This window comes from Elgaria multicarinata, chromosome 1, assembly GCF_023053635.1.
Source record: "Elgaria multicarinata webbii isolate HBS135686 ecotype San Diego chromosome 1, rElgMul1.1.pri, whole genome shotgun sequence".
NCBI classification, from domain to species: Eukaryota; Metazoa; Chordata; class Lepidosauria; order Squamata; family Anguidae; genus Elgaria; species Elgaria multicarinata.
Window position 1 is genome coordinate 74379765 of NC_086171.1, and position 22103 is coordinate 74401867.

The 22103-nt window shown below is 40.1% G+C and overlaps 1 protein-coding gene across 3 annotated transcripts in view; it reads left to right on the top strand.

Moving 5' to 3' along the window:
* Positions 1 to 22103, top strand: part of COBL (cordon-bleu WH2 repeat protein) — a 162201-nt gene that overhangs the window by 37072 nt on the left and 103026 nt on the right. For all 3 annotated transcript variants that reach the window (XM_063130343.1, XM_063130358.1, XM_063130350.1), the window contains exons 2-4: positions 6352 to 6558; positions 13258 to 13468; positions 16925 to 17153. In XM_063130343.1, coding sequence (XP_062986413.1) covers positions 6352 to 6558; positions 13258 to 13468; positions 16925 to 17153 — 647 coding nt within the window. The remainder of the gene's footprint in view (positions 1 to 6351; positions 6559 to 13257; positions 13469 to 16924; positions 17154 to 22103) is intronic.

Consider the following 22103-nt stretch of genomic DNA (forward strand, 5'->3'; position numbering starts at 1 on the left):
ATGCAGAAGTAGTCTACGTGGGATACAGGGTTTTCATAACAATTGCTAAGAATTTGCTCTCCCTCAACCGCCATGTGCCATCTCCAGCCAGCCCTACCTGCTACAGATAATTCACTTGTGACCTTTTGCCATGCTAGTAGCAATCTTTTAAACAATGAATGGAATTACGTTATATATGGGGCTGCCTTTCAAAATGGTCTGGAAACTTCAACTGGTCCGAGATAGTTAACAGAGACTGTACAGTATGGCAGTGCATTGTCATCTTCATTGGCTTCCAGTCCATTTCTGGGCACAATTCAAACTGCCCAGAACCTTTAAATCCTTAAATGGCTTGGGGCCAGGTTATCTAACAGCCAAATGAAGTGAGGTGGTTGGTTACTAATGTGAGGGTGGAAATGCCCTAATTGTGGAGGCTCTTCCACAGAGGCTCCCTGGCATCTGTGTTGTGGCCTTTTTGGCAGCATGTGAAGACCTTTTTATTTCCTCAGGATTTATAGACCTTCACTTAAAAAAAAAATGTATTTAAGCATTTTTTAATTTAGTGCTGCTGATGGTTTTACTTTGGGTTTAATCTGTAGCTGGTTTTCTTTTTTCTTCAGTATTTACACTTTGTTTTATTTTGTTCTGATATTTTATGAAGATCTATTTTGTGAATTGCCCCGAGAACTTCGGCTCTTGGGTGGTATAGAAATGCTGTAAATAAATAAAATAATAAATTCAAAGCTATATGCTACCTGTAGGAACAGAGGCAGAATGGCTCTAAATTCCAGTTTCTGGGTAACAACTACCAGAGAGGTCATTGTCCTCATGTCCTGCTTCTGAGCTTCCTGTAAGCATCAGGTTTGCCATTGTGGGAAACCGGATACTGGATTAGCTGGGCCTTTGGTTTGATCCAGTAGGATGGCTCTTATGTTCATGAGGGATATTCTAAGTGCAGGGAACCTGCCTGCTATTAATGCTTAGAAAACATCATCTCTTTGCAACCCTTCATAATTTTGCACCACCAATCCAGAATATCAGGAAAGCAGCTTTCTAAAAGGAAATCTTTGCATACATCTACATCCCTCTTTACATGCATCTCTTTTCACAGACTTCAGGTAACATATTAACATCTTATGCCTGCACTGTTCAGTGTAATAAAATTACTGAGAACATGTTATTGCTACTGTTAGTCATTAATAATAATAAATACTTCAAAAACATCAGTGTTAAAAATGGTAGACTCTGACCAGTTGTCCCTTGACCAGCAGAATATACATGAGTTTACACAGGGCAACTATCAGATTTTAATTTAATTTTGTTGATTTATCTGTTGAACAATCATAAACAAATCAAGGAATGGATAATTCTATTGCCAGAGTCCTTTTGTATATGCTCTTCCATAAGGGTACACAAAGAATGTGGCCCTACTATTTGGCTTCTTAATGTACGTCCTAACATTGGAACTTTGATGAGTTGCTTTTCCATTAAAGTAGAATTTGAGTCGAAGTTCCATGATGGTGACAAGGCAGCCATGTTTAATTCCATGACTTCCCTGATCATGCAAAAAGCAGTAGTAGTTGCATTCAAGTAAAAGGAGGACAGCTCTTGCCTCTCTGTGAAACCTTATCCCAGGCACTTTTCACCCACCCAGGTTCACTTGTGGTACTTGAGCCAGGTACAAGGAGAACAAGGAGTTTGGGCAACAGACTTCTTGTTGAATAACAAAGGTGGCTGCAGCCACCTTTGTGCCTAAGACTTGGTATGAAAACTTCACCTCCTAAATAACTTCATGTTAACAGAACATTCTATAAGTAGTATTCCTATCTAGCAAAATTCTCACCGCATGTATGTTTGGGATGCTGTTTAATGCCATTCAAATACATGAGGTTGTGTATAGTGTAGTTCTGCTCACTTACTTGCAAGAGACTGAAGGAAATAAGCAAGTATATACGTAACCCCCCCACCCCCCCAAACACACATTTATATACTTGTCCCCAAATCCAGTTAAAAGACCAAGACACCAGTTTCTTGGGTACTTCACTAAAAGCTTTATTTGTTGAGGTCACAAGTTTTGTATGCTGAAGGTAGAAATCTTGGGTTTGCTGCAGTTTTTAATTTCATCTTCATATATAGTACTATCAGTGTTAACTGTGCTTTATGAAGCTGGCTCTAAAACGGAATGTTGTGTGCTATTTATAAAGCATCATGTAGGATGCCATTTGTGTGTTCCTTAGTTGAGCTTGGTATGCCAAGGTTATATTGTTGGTGATCTTTATTAATAGATAACTAAAACAAGTATCGGTCCAAAGGGCTTTGACTAGTTCTTAATGCATTCCACAGTCTGAGTGTTTGCATATCTTGGAAATTGTACTCATGCTGTTTAGTTTCTGAGGTACCATTGTTTTTCCTTTTGGGGTATCTTCTGCTAAGACATTTATTCTGAGAAGAAAGATAATATTAGCAGGTAATGTGTTTTTATTAGCTATGTATCAGCATTGCTCAATTTATAGTACAATGGTATAAATACATTTAACCTTTGCAAACATAACTTATATAAGGAGATGTAGAGCATTTTATGCAATAAAAGAAACAATATGGTTTAGCTTATTTGACATATTTTCAGCCGTGGTTTTGTATCTTTTATATGCCGATATAATTTTTATCCCGATGTATTAACAGAACTGCAATTAATATATCTTACTGGATGCTGTAATGGATGATATTGGCTGCATAATAAAGATGTATATGTATAAGATTGGTGTGAAATTCTGTTTTCTTGTGCTTGCTGCCATCAGTTTGATCATGACTACGAATGTGTTAGGGAAATACATTTGACAGAATAGAGTTACCTAAATATATATCACTGTTATACCAGTTCGTCATGTCCTTTGCTGACCTCCCCCCCCCCCCCACCCGGCAGCAAATCCTGGGACTTCTAGTTTGGTGAATCACGTTGCAAGATATCCCATTAGATATCCCTATCCCAACCTTCCCCCAATATTCTGCCCTCCAGATGTTTTGAATCACAGTTCTGTTTTTTTTTTAAATCTGTTATTGGATTTGAAATCTCTGGGTTGCTGCTAGGGTTTACTTTTATATTGTAGTTTTAAACTTTAAAATGTTATATTGTATTTAATACTGTATTTTGTGGTTTTAATTTTGCGAACTATAGTATAGAAACATAATAAATAAAATAAATAAAAATCTGATGTAGATTAAGGTTACAGAGTTAAACTTCATTTTTGTATTTTGTGTCATGTCCAGGGGTTTTTTATGGGGATATTATAAACGATTTACATCTATTGCCAACAGGTTGCTTTCTGTATTAGAAATATGTTATTTAGTTCTCCTTGTTGTCAAACCTAGCTTGTCATCAATGACATGGTCTAGCTGTATATTATCACTTGAATACTTAATGACATTGTTTAACAGCAGAATGCCCGTCCCCCCGCAAGGATGTTGCAGAAATCAACTTGGTTTGCAAGCTCAAACCTGAGTGTTTAGCATAGCAGTACATTAGAAAAACATTGAAGAATTTTAGCATCCATCAGAATAAGCAATAATTCTGTTTGTGTAGCAGCTTGAAATTATATGGGAAAATACTTTGCATAGGTATCCTCTCTTCTGCTCCTCTCCAAGAATTTGTATGAGTAGTGCAATTTTTTTTTTTTGAGAAAAGCTAAATCTTGTAATGCTTTCAAAAGAAGTTATTATCACGACGGACTTTGAGCACACAGTCACACAAACAGTTGGACGAAGTGTTTCGGGTCTACATACTGAAGCAATGATGTTCATTCTGTGTCTGCTATCCCCTGGTCTGAATGCACTGGACATGATTTTCTTCCAATGTGGGCTTTATTGTCACTTTACATCTATGCAAAGGAAGTATTCATATTGCAAACTCATGCAGGAAAACAGCTCTTAATACAGCCTTTCCCAAACTAGTGCCTTCTAGATATTTTGGATATCAACTTCCATCAGCCCCAGACAGCATGGCCAATGGTCAGGAATGCTGGAAGTTGTAGTCTAAAACATCTGGAGTGCACCAGGTAGGAGAAAGCTGCTTTAATGTATCAAAGGTTTTGGCTTCTGAATTTGAATTTCCTAACAAATTTGGGGCTAAGTATCAAAGTCCCAGTAAAGACTAGAGAGGTTGTCAGGCTTTGATAATTCCCTAACTTTGTTTTATTGCTCATAGCAGAGTATCAGTGTTTCAATTATGAGTGATCAGTACAGGTTCCTGCTCACTACTGGCATGTAGCCCCTGACAGAAAAAATGTTCCCCAAAACTGCTATGTAAGGTTCCAAAGTTGGTGCAGGTGTAGAACCCATATGTGTGATAGGACCCAGCTTCAGCACTGCAGTGGACCTTGTAAATTATAGCCAGGAGTTGGCTAGAAGTAGTCTGGAAGTGTTTCAGCCTGTGGAATGTCAGAATCTGTATGCGTTTGTCTCTGTCAGCGTTCTCAGATCAGATCAGAGGGGAATCGCTCTACTCCATGTCTACTTGCGGAGTTGGCTTTAACAGGGGGGAAGTCCAGAAGCTCTCTGTGAGAACGTAACAAAAGTGGGGTGGGATTTTCAGAAGGGTCACCGTTGAATGGCTGAGCAGTGACATCATGTTTGGACAGAGGCCTTGCTGAAAGGCCAAAAGCCCTTGTCTAGCAAGTAGCCCAGATGAAGTGTCTTACAGTCATAGTTTTCCCCTCTTGTCTTCATTGCCCCAAATGTTCTCTGTTTGGATCCATCATTGCTTGAGCCATTGAAGGCACTCTGCACATGGACTGTCTTTCTAATTGGAACTTTGGATTGCTAACGACTTAACATGGGAAGTACTGTGATGCTTTTCATAGACTTTGAACTCTCGTGTTGCTATGGAATATGTGTCATTCTTGTTGTTAGCCCAGAGAGCTGGCAGGCTGGGTTTGATCTTGACTCTTGGACTTTTCTCTGCCTAAACTCATGCAGCGTGGAGTTACCAAGGCAAAAGCTATGGCATGGAACTCTCTGCATATGTGTTCTTACTCTAAGACTTAATAGGCCTCGCATACTATATGTAGCGCAGAGATCCCAACAAAGGTTCTAGGTTGGATGAAGTCTCTCTCTCTGTGTGTGAATTGGTTTGGGCCTTTGCTAGAACACTTGCCTTTGATTACCTGGGAAGGATGACCTCAGGAATCATTCTAGTTCCTTGTGCTGTTTATGGGGATTTGTGTCTTTGATTGCCTGGGAAGGTTGACCTCAGGAATCATTCAGGTTACTGACTCTTGCCTTTGTTTGCCTGGGAAGGATGACCCCAGGAATCCTGAGCCTCTTCCCCTGTGTGTTGAGCCTCACAAATTTCAGCGGGGAGACCTGTTGTGTGGATCTCTGTCAAGATTGTAGTTTTTAGCTTTTGACTGCACTGTTCTGCTATTACATAGAGCCTATACTACTGACCATCTGCTATATGATTTCTGAAGTGTGTAACCATTAGGCTTTTGCCTTGGGGTTTCATGCTATAAATAAGTCTCACTGATTTGGGTGTCTTTTGTCAGTTTGCCAGAATGTGTGTGCTGGCAGGATCTGGAGTCATGACAATGTGTGTGACTGCACAGGTGACTGCTCAAAGAAACTCTTACACATAAGCCACCTAGGTTTTTGGAAGCAAGAAGGCATTTCATCATTTATTATGATTTAGATTAGATTATTTACAAGTGGAGCCCTGTAACAAAACATTGCAGTGTGGAGTTCTAATCAAGTATCTTCGGGTTTCCAGTCACTCCGTTCTATTCTTAGTTTGAACCAGGAATTATTCTATCCAGAAGACAGTGGTTATTTTTATCATATATTTTACTTTCATGCATGCGTATATTAATATAAGCTAATTTGGGTTTTTCTACATAGGCTTGAGCACAAAAAGACTCTAATCAGTATTAGTCTATCTATTCATTTATACAGCCTTTCAATAAACCATCCTCAAAATGGTTTGCGTAGTAACTTCCGGTAAAACTAAAACACCCTAAAATAACTTCAACTTATTTTTTAAAAAACTAGAGCTTCATACACATTATTCTTTGAGGATTGTAGGTCTCACTATGCAGATTGTATCAGCAACGCCTGACATACAAAACTCTTGGTGGAGGAAGCTGTTGGAGGTGCTGAGAGAACAGTGGGGTTCTTGTTGCTTTTGTTTCTCTGGGCTTGCTGTGGCCATAGACAAATAGTCCTCCTATCTTGGAAGTGTGTTACCAATTAGTAGCTTAGGTTATTCAAGCAGCTAGTGCAAAAAGAGAGCAAGGACTTCTCTCCTGGGCAGATGGTATCAACTGCTCTTACGCAGCATAAATAAAACCAACCAATCAACTTTCCACTGTCTTTTGTTTTCAGGCGAAAAATGAAGGCCCGTGCTCCCCCTCCACCAAACCAACCTCCTATAGCCTGTAAAAGCAATAATGGACACAATTTAACCACAGACCTTGGAATGCTGCCTGATCAGGGTGCGATAAATATGAAGGAAAATCTGATTAGCAGAATGGTGGACGTCACAGTGATTTTTCCAGATGGAGAAGAACAGAATAATACTGTGCAGGGGAGGTAAGGCTTTCAAACACAAATTGTAGTTCTATTTCTCTGCCCCTTATAAATATTTTGATGAGGGAGGTTTAAACAAGTGTTCACTGTAAGCACATGTTCCCCTTTTCTTCTACTATTTATAACCCATCAGTACATATTGGGTTAGGAGCTCAAAAGAACATAAGAAGAGCCATGCTGGATCAGACCAGGGCAAGATCTACACTACTGCTTTATAGTGGTACTGAAGTGACTGACGGCTGTTTTCAAACCACTTTCATAGTGTTATATCCTGCTTGGTGTAGATATGGCCCAAAGGTCCAACTAGTCCAGCACTTTGTTCACACGGTGGCCAATCAGCTATCGACCATGGTGAGGTGCGCAAGTGTGTTGTGGTCACCAAGCTCTAAATTTCTCTATTTAACTTGATTATCTAGATCAGCAATTCTTAAACTTATTTTTTTGGCAGACCACTTGAAAATTTATGGAGTTCTTGGTGTCCCACTTAATAAATGTATTTTGTTCTACAAAACAAAGCATGTGAATTACTCATATTTTAATAACATTATTTTCTCCTTTGCTAGCATCATCACCACCACAGCCAAAGCCATATTATGAAAATTATGGACTCTAGGCCCGACTGCTGAGAAGGGCCCCTTTAACTGGGAAATACTATTTTTAGGGAAATATTAAACTGCCCCAGCACCATCTTTTGAAAACAGGAGGACCTAGGCCAGGACCATGTTAGCCTTTTCGATAATCCAGCCCTAGTCAAAATAGCCTCTGTCACCAGAAAAAGTAAATCAAGTGCAGGGACAATTACAAATATTCTTAATTGTCCCGCAACCTTGCACAAACCATCTGAATGGCACTTGTAGGCCACAGTTTGATAAACCTCTGATCTTGATACTTTCCAGTCTAAATTCTGCTCTAAGAAGGAGGGCTTTTTTAGTGGTGGCCCCCCAATTGTGGAACAATCTTTCTGCTGAGGCCCGCTTGGTGCCAACATTGTTATCTTTTCAGCACCAGGTCAAGACTTTTCTCTTCTCCCAGGCATTTAGCAATATATAATTAGCCTGAGTTTGTTTTTGTATGTTTTTGTGATTTTAAATTGTATGTTTTTGTGATTTAAAATTTTTGTATATTGTTTTTAATTGTTTTTATCCTATGTAAACCACCCAGAGAGCCTCGGCTTTGGGGTGTTATACAAATGTTAATAATAATAATAATAATAATAATAATAATAATAATAATAATGAAACTGAAACTGCCTTGTTTGCACTAATGGCCAATCTTTGCCAGGAGATGGATGGATGTCTGTTCCCCACCTAAGAAGTTTGATGACAGGGATGGGAGAACCCTCAGTTTTTGATCTCACCTAAATTCTTCAGAAATGAAGCTCTTTTTGGCTCGTTGCTCATTTTCAACAGTAAAAGTGCGCACCTCTGTGCATATTTCTTTGAAAAGTGTGTATCCCACATTGCAAATGTAACTGCAAATTCAGGTATTTCCAAACATCTCTTAAAAAAACCCACTGCTGCTCACTTTCAGAATTGTAAATAGGACATGTTTGCGTGACTGGAACAGAAACAAATTGTATATCCCTACTTGAAGGATGCTCATGGGTTGTAGAATGACTAGAAGTGTGTTTTATTAGCTTAGGCTGGTGTTCCAGCTGTTAATCTGAGGTAGAATTCCTATCCCAAATTTAAAGCAAGAAACAAAAATGCCATACATTTTCAGATTTCTCTTAATAAGTTGGCCTAAGATGTGTACCAAAATTCAATTTTGTACCTTGAAGTATCTTAATTTATCCCATGTTGGAGTAAGGCTCAGATGTCTCTTGACATATACAGTGTATAAACATGTAATTACGAATAATAATAATAATAATACAATAATAATAATAGATATATCAATATATGTCATTCCTATTTTTTCAGTCCTTTAATATATATTTAGTGCTCAAATATTTCTGGAATAATTGCAAACAACAAAATTAGTTACTGTTTAATTGTAAAGTATATCTCAATTGGTGAGATACTAGAAGGATGAGAGTGATTGTAAAATATTATCACTTTGAAATGATAAAAGTTTGAGAAGTTAGAAGGTTGTATTCTGGCAGAGAACAATTTCGCTAGGAAATATCTGAGGGATTTTAAGTTGGCATTTTTATTAGCAGGGCTCTACTTACAGTGTTCTATTGTGTTGAATCTTCCTGTATTCCCTTTTAATGTCTACCACCTGAACATTCATTGTTTTTTGTCTTAAGCTATTTGCAATGTAAATGGCCTTGCCTGTGTTGGAATAGATTTGTATGAGTAAATAAGTTTGTGTTCATTTTGAGGGTGGGGTGATGCATAGGGTAGGGAATAGCAGTCAAGGAAAATATGAAGAATTCCCCTTATTAACTAACCCAAGGTATTGTCAAAACTAAAATTAGGATTTAGATCTGTACTGTCCTGGATTAATGTGTGTGACCAGCCTGTGTTGAGCAAAGTTTTGGATGCATGACTGGGAGTTTGCGGTGTGTGTATGTGCTGGAGAGAGCGTGTCTGTGGGTGGTGAGCTGGGGTATGAGAGAGAGTGAGTGTATGGCTGGTCATCTAGAGCTGGCAGAGGGTGCGGAGAAAAACAGTTTGCCTTCTGTGAAATGGTTTCTGCTTGGCATTGAAAACTGTGGATTCCATGGAGTTGTTTAGTGTGTTAGGACCCAGATGTCACCTCTGACTTATACTCAGTCTTTTGGAATGGGTTAGGGTGACAAGCCTCTGTGGCAGCCATTTTGTGGTGGAGTCCGGGCAGTTTCTTCAATTGCTACATGTGCCAATAGGCCCTAAACATTTGCCTGCCCCTGAGCTACATATCTAACTCAAGGAAAGGTTCTTAATAATTTGTGTTGGAGTTGAGTTCTTTGAAAACAGAGTGAAAATAGCTTACCCATTTATGTTGTGGGACTATTTGCTAAAATATTGTCTGATCTTTAAGTTCCATTGCCTGAGCTTTGAAATGCAACGTTTTCCTTTTATTTATTTTTAGATTTTAAAGAACTTCAATAATCTGGGAAGTAAAATTTGTTTTCATTCTTCCTGTTGATTGAGTATAAAAATCTATTGGTAAAATATACTTTATATCAATAATTTTAATAAGGAATGAAAGAAATAATTATGCTGTAAATCTTACAGATAGGATTAAAAAAAAACAATTTCCCCCATCGTTTCATTATTTCCAGATGTTTTATATCTGTAGTCTTTCTGTAAAAGTGTTCTTATTACACAGTTTTTAGAAGTCCTTTAGGGAAAGTAAAAGCTCAGTAACAATACTTTGCCTTAAATTTGTCTGAAATTCTAAACAAAAATATTTAATAATCCAAAGCAGTTCAATTTTTTCAATTTTTCAGAAAAAAACAAAAATGGTCCTAAGGAAAAAAACAGGGGGATGGGACAAGACACCCCCTCCCCCAAATTTTTCTGGGCCTTCACTTCTCTAAGAAGAACCCTCTATAGTCCAACCATCTAATAGCTTTTATCTAGAGATGATGTATTTATATATTACATTTTTGGATTCTTCCTGTAAGGATCTTAGTGTAAGTGGGAACTTATCCCATTTTCTCTTCACAACATGAGGTAGAGTTAGGTTGAAAGATGGTGGTTTTATATCAGTTTATTAACCAGTTTCACACTATGGATTAAGATCCTGGTTAGGTTAATCAGTCCGTGTGCCAAAAGGGTTGTTCATTACTATCTGGAATGAATAAATGAGGTAGCCTTTTTTAAAAAATATCCTATGACCCTAATAAAATAATTATCCATGATGACAATCGGTAATGAGAGCTTTCTTTGAAAAAAGCACCTTGATTGTCTAAGACAACTATCTGGAAATACATGATACTTGTTTGGGACTATAAGTTTGACACCTTTTGCCTGATTAAGACCCAAAAGGAATTATAATGACCAGAACAAATACATAATGCATTGTAATAATTTTTAAGAGTATAACTGAAAAGGTGTAGAACACACAGTACAAAATCTGTAAGTCAGGCATGGAAAAGTCTTGTTTTTTTTAGATTTCATTTACACATAATATAACTGAAAAGGTGTAGAACACATGGTACAAAATCTATAAGTCAGGCATGGAAAAGTCTTGTTTTTTTAGATTTCATTTACACATAAAATTGTTCATAGAGGCTGAGGTGTGATCTGTCTTTGGTATATTAGACACCAATTTTTCCCGTTACCCTGGTATCTAACACTGAGCATTGGTCATAACTATTGAGGTAATATTCCCAATGTACAATATTCCACACTCCCCAACATTTGTCAGCACACTTCCTTCCAAATATATGAGTCTTTAAATAGAATGGTTGGTACCATCTTGAGTTATTCAACTAGTTTTTTAAACTTTTACTGGAAAAAACGCCTTTATTGTGTAAAAGAAAAGAAAAAAAGCCAGAAATCCATTATACTCAAATCTGAGCACAAGTTGACAAAGCAAGTTGACAAATGCAACATATTTTAGGTGAAATAAATTTCAGAGAGATGAAGATGAAATAGAACTTGATTCCATGACAGTACTTCAACTGGGAAATCGGTGTACCAGTTAACACTATTGGCACTGTGCTAGAGTATTTTACGCTAGCATAACATAATGTACTTTAATGATTGCACCCCATTGAATAATGTCCATTAGCCCCTCCTCCATTTGTATTGGTTATATAACAAACTTAATAAATGTCTACGTGTGATGTGTATATGTGGTGTGTGTGTGCACGTGTGTGTGTGCATATATATAAGCATAGGGTAAAAGATGACAACCTTTGATATCCCAGAGGCCAAGTGGCAGAAACACTGTTCCCCAGCATTACCTATTTTGACCTGACCTCAGAGAATGAGTGGGCCACTTAAATATGTTGTCTCCCAAAATCATCCCTGAAAGGCAGCACAAAAGGATACCATTGTCGATTGCATTGAATGTTGCCGAGAGGTCCAGTAGAATCCAACATGGTTACACTTCCTTGTCCATTTCCTGATGTAAACCATGCATTGGGGCAACCAAGTCAGTTTCAGTCCCCATATTAGGCTGGAACCTTGACTGGAAGGAAACTAGATAATCAATATCATCCAGGAAAACGTGGAGTTGGAATGACACTACATGTTCCAATCTTGCCTAAAATGGAATATCGGATACTAAATGGTGATTATTCAGATCTGAGGGATTGAAAGGTAGCTTTTTCAGTATTGGATGAACAATTGACTTTTGAAAAACTGCAGGGCCATGACCCTCTCTTAAAGAAGTGTTTTTCATCTTTGCCATCTAGTCACGGTTAAGAGTGTTTAAATTAACCAGAAAAGACAAGGATATGTATGGTTATTTGTCTATCTGAATGTTTTTTGGAGACCTCAGTCACAAGAAGGGTTTATGCATTTGAGCTTGGTAAGTATCAGCTAGAACATGGAGAAATATTCCCCATGGTTATTTTGAAATATTTTCGGAGCCTTTTGAAAGCATGTTCTAGTTTGATATTCTGGATTATGGTGGATATTGTTCCAAAGTCTCACATCCAAAGTCTTAAATGAAACCGTTGTGGTCATCTGGAGTTTTGGAGTGCATTGTCATCAGTATGCCGATGACACACAGCTCTATTTCTCCTTTTCATCTTCATCAGGTGAGGCTGTGGATGTGCTAAAACCGGTGCCTGGCTGTGACAATGGACTGGTTGAGGGCTAATAAACTGAAACTCAATCCAGACAAGACTGAGATGCTGCTAGTGGGTGGTTCTTCTGACCGGATAGTGGGTATTCAACCTGTTCTGGATGGGGTTGCACTCTCTCTGAAGGAGCAGGTTCGTAGCTTGGGGGTTCTCCTAGAACCATCTCTGTCCCTTGAGGCTCAGGTGGCCGCGGTGGCATGGAGCGCCTTCTACCAACTTCAGTTGGTGGCCCAGCTATGCCCCTATCTGGACAGGGATAACCTAGCTTCAGTTGTCCATGCCCTGGTAACCTCCAAATTAGATTACTGCAATGTGCTCCACGTGGGGCTGCCTTTGAAGACGATTTGAAAGCTGCAGATTGTGCAAAATGCAGCGGCCAGATTGATAACTGGAATCAGAAGGTTCGAACATGTAAGACCGATTCTGGCTTGCTTGCATTGGCTGCCTATATGTTTCTGAGCCCCATTCAAGGTGCTGGTTTTAACCTATAAAGCCTTACACAGCTTGGGACCACAATACCTGGAATGCCTCTCCCGACATGAACCTACCCATACACTATGCTCAACATCTAAGGTCCTTCTCCAAGTGCCTACTCAGAGGAAAGCTTGGAGGATGGCAACAAGGGAGAGGGTCTTTTCAGTGGTGGCCCCCAATTATGGAATGATTTCTCCAATGAGGCTCGCCTGGCGCCAACATTGTTATGCTTTCGGTGCCAGGTTAAGACTTTTCTCTTCTCCCAGGCAGTTAACAACATATGCTGAGTTTTTTTAACTGACCCCAGAATAGTTGTTTTAAATGATATTGCTGTTTTTATGCTTTTAAATTTTTGGTATATTTGTTTTTAATGTTCGCTGTTTTTGACTTTTGTGGACTGCCCGGAGAGCTTCGGCTGTGGGGCAGTATATAAATGTAATAAATAAATAAATAAATAAATAAATCTGTCCGCATTAAAATCCCAATTTATTCTAGCTGACCTGTTTCTGAATGACCCCATAATGTTTTCTTTCTTACAGTAAAGCTGTGATGGACCTGTTAGTTGACTTGTGCAGCCGGCACCACTTAAATCCAGCCCACCACACTCTTGAGCTGCATTCTTTGGGGACTCAACAGCCTTTGAATTACAAGCCAAATACTTTGATAGGGACACTGGATGTACAAAAGATACTTCTGAAGGAGAAAGTTCTTGAAGGAAAGACTAAGCGGCCACCACCCAGGATTCCTGAGGTCAGAACTTTGTGCTGCCTGTTACACAATGTCAAGGAATGGTGTGGACAGTCCTCTTTCCATATCTACTATCTTGAATGATGTTGACATCACTAACACTTGGTTTAGAGCCAACCATAGTGGTCTTACCATTATGGGTGTAATGACAGCCGTATCTGACAGACAGCGTGAACTCTGGGCATACGAAGCAGTTGCAATGGCTATTGATAATGCACGTCTATTTTGAGCTGACAGTGGCATCCCATAGGTTGAAAAGTGTCAACTATAGTAGTATGGCCTTATTGAGATGGGGAGTGCATACAATTTATTCTGGACTTGGCTGGTGTCTTAGCTGTTCCTCCCTTTTGTCCAGTAGCTAAATCAAGTGCTGTGTTTGCTAATGAGTGTCTTCAGATGAGCGTTTTATCGCAGGCTTGCTACTGCCCACTTACAGATGTTTGCGTACCTCCCATGTGCCTCCCGCTCATTTTTACGTTGCAAAATAGACCCTTTTAATTTGTCTTTTTTTTAATGGAATGTGCCACCATTTCCTGCTATGTGCAGGAAAAGCGACACGATATAAACAGCCCCTGAATGGGCCACATGGGGCACATCTACATGAAGGGTTTGCCCCAGGGTTGCTTCGCAGTAGCGGCACGTCATCTAAATGACGCAGCCACCATTGCGAAGCCATACAGGGGCAAACCCTGGAAACACCCCCTGATTGGATGCCATGGGCAGCCCTGCGCCTCTGGAAAAGTAAAAAGAAAATTAAAATGGGAGAGGAGAGGAACGGGCCTTAAACGGGCCTCCCGCTCCTTTAAATTTTTTTATTATCTATATTTGCGGAGCTCCGCAGATACAGATAATGAAAATAAAAAGAAATGGGGGTGGGGAGGAACGGGCAGCCAGAGGGAAGAGAAGTGGTTCGCCCAATCCTTCTCACGTCCTTCTCTGCTGCCTCGTTCCTCCCCCACCCCCAGTTTTTAATTTTATTACCTGTATCTGCAGAGCTCCGCAGATACAGATTATAAAATAAAAAGGGGGGGAGGAACGGCCCCATTCCTCTCCTCCCCCCCCCAATTTTTAAAAAATAACTTTTCCAGAGGCACGAGGCTGGAAAATTCGCACTTACCTTCCTTCCTGTGCAGATGCTGGGAAGGAACTCAAAGTGTGGGTGCAAGGCGCCTCGTGGCGCCAAAGCACCGCCATGAAGACGGGGGCATGATCGTTGCTGCTTCCTCTTTCTCTCCTGGTGTAAAGAGACTGTCACTATTATGGGACAGCAGCAGGAGGCCAAAGCGACGGTAGGGAAATATGAAAATCCACCCGTCTCTGATGCTCAAAGCCTTGAGATAATTGCCCACTTCTTGGTTCCTGGTTAAGTTACAGTACAGTGTTGTTAACACATATTCTCTGTAGACTTTTGTATAACCTTATGAGTTGAAGGGATATTTGAACTTAAGGCACAGTGAATCACAACTGATACTTTTTACCTAGTGGGCACGCATGCACGCACACACACACACACACACACACATACAAACACGGAGTTCAAGAATAGTAATATATGTTTAAACAAACAAATGAAAAGTACATCCAGGTCATAGGGAATAGCACCATATACAGTCACTCAGTCACAGGCATGTAACAGCTAAACTGAATGGAAAGGATGTTTCTGGGATGCAACTTCAGAGGCGGAAGCCCTCATTTTAATCAGGAAAATAAAGGGAAAGAGAAGGTATATTCAAATAGAGAACCTGAGTGCTATTGGGAGTTGGGTACAGAGGAGCGAGAAGACAGAAGCTAGGAATGGAGAGGTCATTGATATGAGTAGGGATTGGAACAACATGGTCCAGCTCTTGGAAATGGCAGAATGGACCCAGCTTGCTGTATTATAGAAGTGAGGAGAGAGAGGAGGGTGGGTAGGAAGTTTTCAGTGAGAATTGGTATTCAATTCATGGGGAATTCTCCCAGTAAATGGGGCATACCTTTCCACTTCATCTGCTGATTCCTAAAGCTGGTTGGACGGGCAATAGCAGGATGCAGAGGCAGCAGGAGAAGCTTGTCTTTGGACAGCAATGCCTTAGCAAAATGTCCTTAGTTCTTAGCTTGGCCACAGGAGAGGCAAATCACTGAGCATAAAACCATCAACACAAGCTTTCCCATAGCTCCAAAAGATCTAACTCAAAGGTCTGCAGTTCCAGTATTGTGCCCTCTGAGCATGCCAGGCAAGTTGCTAAGCTCCCAGTGTGTTTGGGCAGCCCCACTAAAGTAGAAAATGCCTATATGCAGCAATGGGTTCTTCACAGGAAATGAAGGTACAAAGACTTTGGGCCTGGAAAGTTGGGTTTGACCCCAGAATGAGAGAGAGAGTACTAAGAGCAGATCACAAGGAACAAGCAGTGTACCAGAATTGCAGTTTCTGGATGTGCCAGATTCTGTGATTACAGCCTGAGAAGTTATAGGGATACATGCAAAGGACTCTAAAAGGGATAATTTTGGGCTTGCCTGAGCTTGTTCAAACGAAGATTCGATAGCTCAGACCCCGGACTGAATAGAAACCTTTTCTTAGACTCCTGGTTTCATGGCTGAATTTCGGCAGGCCAGTTTATGCATTACAAAGCCGTGTTTCTAATAGAATTGCTGGTGGAAGATGACAGTTGTAGAGGGAGATTTCCATTCGGTAACAAGAACGATCTTGGGTGCTTGATTGAGTTAGGCACTAGAAAAGCCTTTTGCAGGGAGAGTCCACTGATTATCCATCTGGTTGCTTAATGTTATACATATGGCCACATCTGGGACAGCTGATTCATTGACAAGAGTATTCTCAGAGATACAGGAGTCGAGGTGCTAACTCTTTCCTACATTTCCCACTTTGAAAACATCTTATTTAATTTATATACTCATTTCGTACTGCAAATGCTAAATTTTGGAAGAGAGAAGGTAAAAAGGACAAAGTTGCAACATAATGAAAAACTCTGCCACCTAGTGGAAGTTTAGAGTTAGTTTAGTTTTGCAGTAAGAGAGGAGATTTCTATTCCATAATAGGAAAAATCTGCTTGGTTCTCACCTGCAGGTCTTGTAACTGCTTTATGAAAGACATTGCAGCGAGTCTAGGGGCCATTATGGCCCAGGTGGTTTCTGTAAGTTCGTGTGTCCCTGATCTCTCTAAATCTGGGGTTTGAATAATTGTTATCCCTCTCCTTCTCAGTTAATATTTTTCAGCATTGTATATACAAGTATTTCAAAAGTGATTTTAATGTGTTGATAAAGACCTACAAGAAAAATGTTCTAAGGAATCCTATTCTTTCTCTATAGTGCCCCTTTGCCTCAATGAATGTGAACACTCCTTGATGTTTTATTATTTTCCTTGTCTAGTATTAATCGTCTGTTTTGAGTCTACTGATTGAATTCTACTGCTGAGGTCCTGTGGCTCATAGAGACTTTTTTCTGTTGCCATTTTGCTTTCCCCAGAAAACCGTGAGGCTGGTAGTAAATTACCTCAAGACACAAAAGGCAGTGGTTCGAGTGAGCCCCGAGGTGCCCCTCCAGAGTATAATCCCAGCCATTTGTGAAAAGTGTGAGGTCAGTCAGGAATACCTTGTCCTCTTGAGAGATACCTTCAGTGGGGAGGAGTTGGAACTTACAAAATCATTGAATGAACTGGGGATAAAGGAGCTCTATGCATGGGACAGGAAAAGAGGTAAGTCAAGACATAATGCTAATGTACCATGAAGAAACTGTATATCAGGACTGGGGTGGGCAAATGTCAGGCTTGCTGGATCTTTGTTATTTTTAACTGGTGCGGGTGCTAAAGACTTACACATAGAATTACAGAATTATACACCCCAGAGGTTTTTCTGGAGTACCAGAACTGAATGGAGCTCGTAGTTCTTACCTACAAAAATCCACTCATAGTTATCCCAAGCCTTCTCCAATTCAACAGAGAAATTTAGGGCAGAAGGGGAATCATTTTATTTCTGTTACTATTTTTAAAAAATGGGAGTCAGAAATCCTTGCTGATCTACTGAAAATCATATAGAGATCTACCAGTAGAGCCAGATGTACCTTCTCCTCAGATACTGCTAATAGATGTGCACAGCCATGAGACTGGGGTGGGTGGGCTGTTTTGACAACATCTTTGCCCTGGGCTGGCTCCAAATCCACACTGCATTGGTCATATGAAGCAGCCGCAGATTCGAAGCCATCCTGGGGCGAAGAGGCAAAGATGTGCAGCTGAAAAGTTGGGGACTTACCCTGACTTTTCCAGTCAGAGTGAGGTCAGCCCAGCTCTTCTGCTGGTCTGTCCTTGCTCGGAGCCACTCCAGTGGTGTTCCCGGATGGAAGGCGACTTCCTATTGGTCGCCAGAAGCCTCAGGAGGGGGATGGGAGGGCCCAGCAAGCCTAATGGCTTCCGGAAAACCCGCATTTCTTCCCCTTGTAAAGACGACTTGCTGACATCACGCACCAGCGATAGTGCGGGGTTTGCTGGCAGAGTGGTGCCAACTTGGTGCCGTGAAGACAGCCCAGGGAGAGTCATGGGGGAATGCATCTAGCTTTGGGTTTTTTAAAATATGCCACCTTTAAGACTGGGGATGTATAGAGGCTGCTTTTTCTTCAAATGTATGTTTTGCAATACACTCAAACATGCCATACTGAACTCAGAACTGCCAGCGATCCTTAGGCTTAATGACATGGATAAAGGTGTCTCCATTATTCAGTAGGTGCTACTGTATGTTGTGTTGCAGAGAAAAAGCAGGAGAGAAAAATCTCTGCCCTTCCAAATGGGAGTATTCCTTCTTAAACCTACATTTTTTATGCCTGTGGTAGTAGCTTTTTGGAGTAGTCTTTGTTGAAAGCTGCAGGAACATAGGGACAGTATTATTGAAAGATTGGTATAGGGCACCATGTTATAACCGAAATAATGTTCATATGCCTCTAAAGCAGCCATGCATTCTCCTGCTTGCTCTTCCCCAGTCCTGTTATTCACCTCTCTCCTTCACTTGCCAGGGTAAGCAGTACGCTGCCCAGCAAACAAGAGAAGAGAGAGATTTGTTATGAACAGAAAGACTAAGGGATGGATGGGATGAAACCACAGTTCCCTTGTCTCCTTCTGCATCCATATATTTTAAAGGTATATGGATGTTATCCAGGTTACAAGCTGGCATCCTAAGCAGGAAGAGAAGCCATGTTGAAGAAGTATGGTGGTGCAGGAGGTATAGCACAGAATGGATTATGGCAGGGGCTGGCAACTTGGCACTCATGAGCAGACTGGCACCCTTGCCAGGACCACTGAGTGTGCCCACTGGATCGCACTGCCAGAGCCCTTCCTCCGCTATCTGCCTACTCACTTGCTGCTGCTTCTCACATCTGCAGCCAGAAAGCAGGACGTCTCTCAGTTGGGCAACTTTCTGCTTCCTCAGAAGCGGAGGATGCAGGTGATGTGGCTGGCTGGCTAGCTGGTTGGTAGGAGAAGCAGCGGCGGATGGGCAAAGTGACAGTGATAGCAGGTAGCAGAAGCAGTCCTAAGGAGTAAGGTCCAGAAAAGTCAGAATCCAAGAAGGGGGAGGGGGTAGAAAAGTTGGAATCAAAGAAACGGGACAAGAAAATGTGCCTTTGGCTTCAAAAAGAAAGGTCACATGTGCCTATGATCCAAAAAGGTTGATTGACCCTGGATTAACGTATGGATATGGGTGAATTGCTTTGGCAATGTGAAGCAGGCAAGTTGCCTCCCTCCCCCCGTTCCTCATATTGTGGTCACAGTATCTGCACCTATTTGGCGTTGCAACTTGACAAATCAGAGTAGCGATGTACACTCCTCTTTATTGGTGCCATAAGCTTGCCCAGCAGCTGTAACAGAAGCATGTTCAGCTGCCACTGAACTGTAAATAGCCTGCCTTGTTCCCAGGCATTATGCCAGTTAGCAGCTGTCAAGCAGATGATTGGTCCAATCTGCGCACACAAGGTGGGGCAGCCATGCCTCTGAATGCTGCTGTCAACAGACACCTAAGCGGCTCTGGAGACAGCTCTGGGAAGGCACTGCTTATCTGCCTTTGTGACAAGAGCCTTGGAGTGTTGAAAGTACCAGAGTCATGGCAACTGTTAGAGCTCAGAAAAGCAGAGATGGACAAGGGGCCCTGCTTCAGAGGAGCAACTGCAACTAAACTCAGATTTAGTTTAAAACAAAACACAAGAAAAACCTGTTTACTCATCCTGAAGAGGAGTAAAGGAGGTATCTTTATTCTAAAAATCGTTTCCTTTCTCCTAAACTGAGAAGAAGGCAGGTGCCATGACAGACTCCTAAAATAGCAGCTGATTTCAGATGACATGAATAAGGACTTAAATTAATGTTAAAAATCATGTTTTTCCTCTGAAGGCTTTTTAGCAGAATCACTGGTTTCATTTACTGTATCACCTCTGTTTAAAGAACTAGGCAGACGTGTTTTATTTATGTAGTAATTTATTCATATTTTGTCTTTTCAAATCCCCCTGATAAATGGCTTTTTATTTTTAAGAGAACCCCTCTGGCATTTTAAAAAAATTGGGTAAGGTTATAATCCTATGCACACTTAACTGGGAATACACCCCATTTAATATAATTGAACTTGCTTCTGAGTAATCATGCATCAGCTTGCACTGTAAATAAGTAAGGCTTGTTTTTCTTTCTTGATTTCTATTGAAATTGAAGTGCCTATATCATGAACTGTAGCAAATGTTGTTTGTCAGCAGCCCAGTTGATAAATGAGCATTTTACATCTATTTTGAACAGGAGGATTTAAACTCCCATTTATGCAACATATATAAGCTTTTTCATCAATCAAACCAGGGGCATGTTAATGTCTAGTTAGCCAAATAAATGGTCTGAATTACCTTAAAATATTTCTTTTGAAAATTAAAATTTTTTTTTAAAACCCACGCAGTTCACTGGAAGAAATTAATCAAATGTAGGCTATTTCCCTGTTCTGAAATAATTGGGTAGATCCTTTGTATCCTGCTAGTAGATGTTGTTGAACCCCTGTAGTCACAGTAGTAGACTACTACAGAATATGAAAAAAATGCCATCAGAATGATCAGCTTGTAGAACTAGAATAAAATCAAACTTCCCAAATGGTATAACATTAGTATATAATAGAATATATAAAAACATAGCAGATTCTTTTTTTAAAATTAGGGTGGAGTTCCTTTCTTTTTCATACTTGTCTGTTACCTGCATTGAAAAACAAATGTATAGAACAGTCCTAAGACTTTCTGTGTCACCCATTCAGTATTTTGGCTGTGGCTTACCAACTGCTGTGTCAGTGCAACAGTGTTAAAATAACAAAACAAAATGTGACAAATACCTCTGGATCACAAATCTTTACATTGGGCTTTCTTTCCTTTCAAAGTTTTTGCCAGGATCAGTATTTTTCTTCCATTTCCCAAAATCACACAGGCAAAAGCTCCTTTGTATTAAATTAAAAGAAACTCCCTCCCCCTGCTTTTGATTTTCAGAGCCTTTTAACATATTGTAGAGTCGCAGGTCCAGGTTTGCCCAAAAGGTATACTTCATAGGGATATACAACCCATTTTGGTGCTATCAGCATAGTGGAAGAGCACATGGTTTGTTCAATCCCTGGCATCTCCAGTTAAAGAGGCTTAATTAGCTGGTCTGGGAAAGACCTCTGCCTGAAACACGGGAGAGTCAATGGCAGTTAGAGTAATGAATACTAGACTAGATGCACCAACAGTGTGACAGCATAAGGCAGCATCATATGTTTACATATTAAAGTAGATTCTTAAAATATCTTGCTTTAAACCTAGAAAAAGGCAATGTGTGAATTGACCTTTGAAATATGATCTTCAAACCTGGATAATTGTCATTATAGCAGAGAAGCTAGAAACAAATGACACTGCCATATTTGCATATTTATGAATAAGCCCATAAGCTCTAGAAATGAGAATATTATACACCTGGCACTGCCTTCCACATTCAGTTTTTCTGTCATTCTACGGTCTGTGGTTAAACTGGTTTTGTAGTGATTCAGACTATATTCTGGAAAAGCCACAACTAGCCTCTTGAATTGTAGCCAGTGCTTTTGTGTGCGTGTTTTGCTCTGACTATTACAGGTGCCCATGATGAGTAACACAGAACGATAAAAAAAACACCCTAGAAATAGCTGTCTATAGGTATATTGATAAATTAACTTTGGAATGACAGTCAGTATGATTATAATTAATGATTGTCAGGTTTGACTCTCTGAGTCATTACAACTGTGACTATTGCCTGTTACTATCACCATTCTGTATATATATGTTGTGAGGCTTGTTGTGAATTATTATATATATTTATGCATCTACTTCTAAGATGCGGTTTATCTTGTACTATCTACCTTGTTCAGCAAGTATTCTTTTATTGTCAGAGCAATTTTAGAATTGCTTCTAAGATTTAATAATGAAAGGAAGAGCGCTTATCTGAGAGCTTCGGCTATTGGGCGGTATAAAAATGTAATAAATAAATAAATAAGCACCCAGACAATGCATAAATGTCTCTGGACAGTGAGTGCTCCGCCTCTTCAGTCCTTTAATCTATATGACAAAACTATTTTTACTTAAAGGAACAAACAGCCACTGTACTTTACAATAAGGGTATTTCATCCTGCCCTATATTGTTATT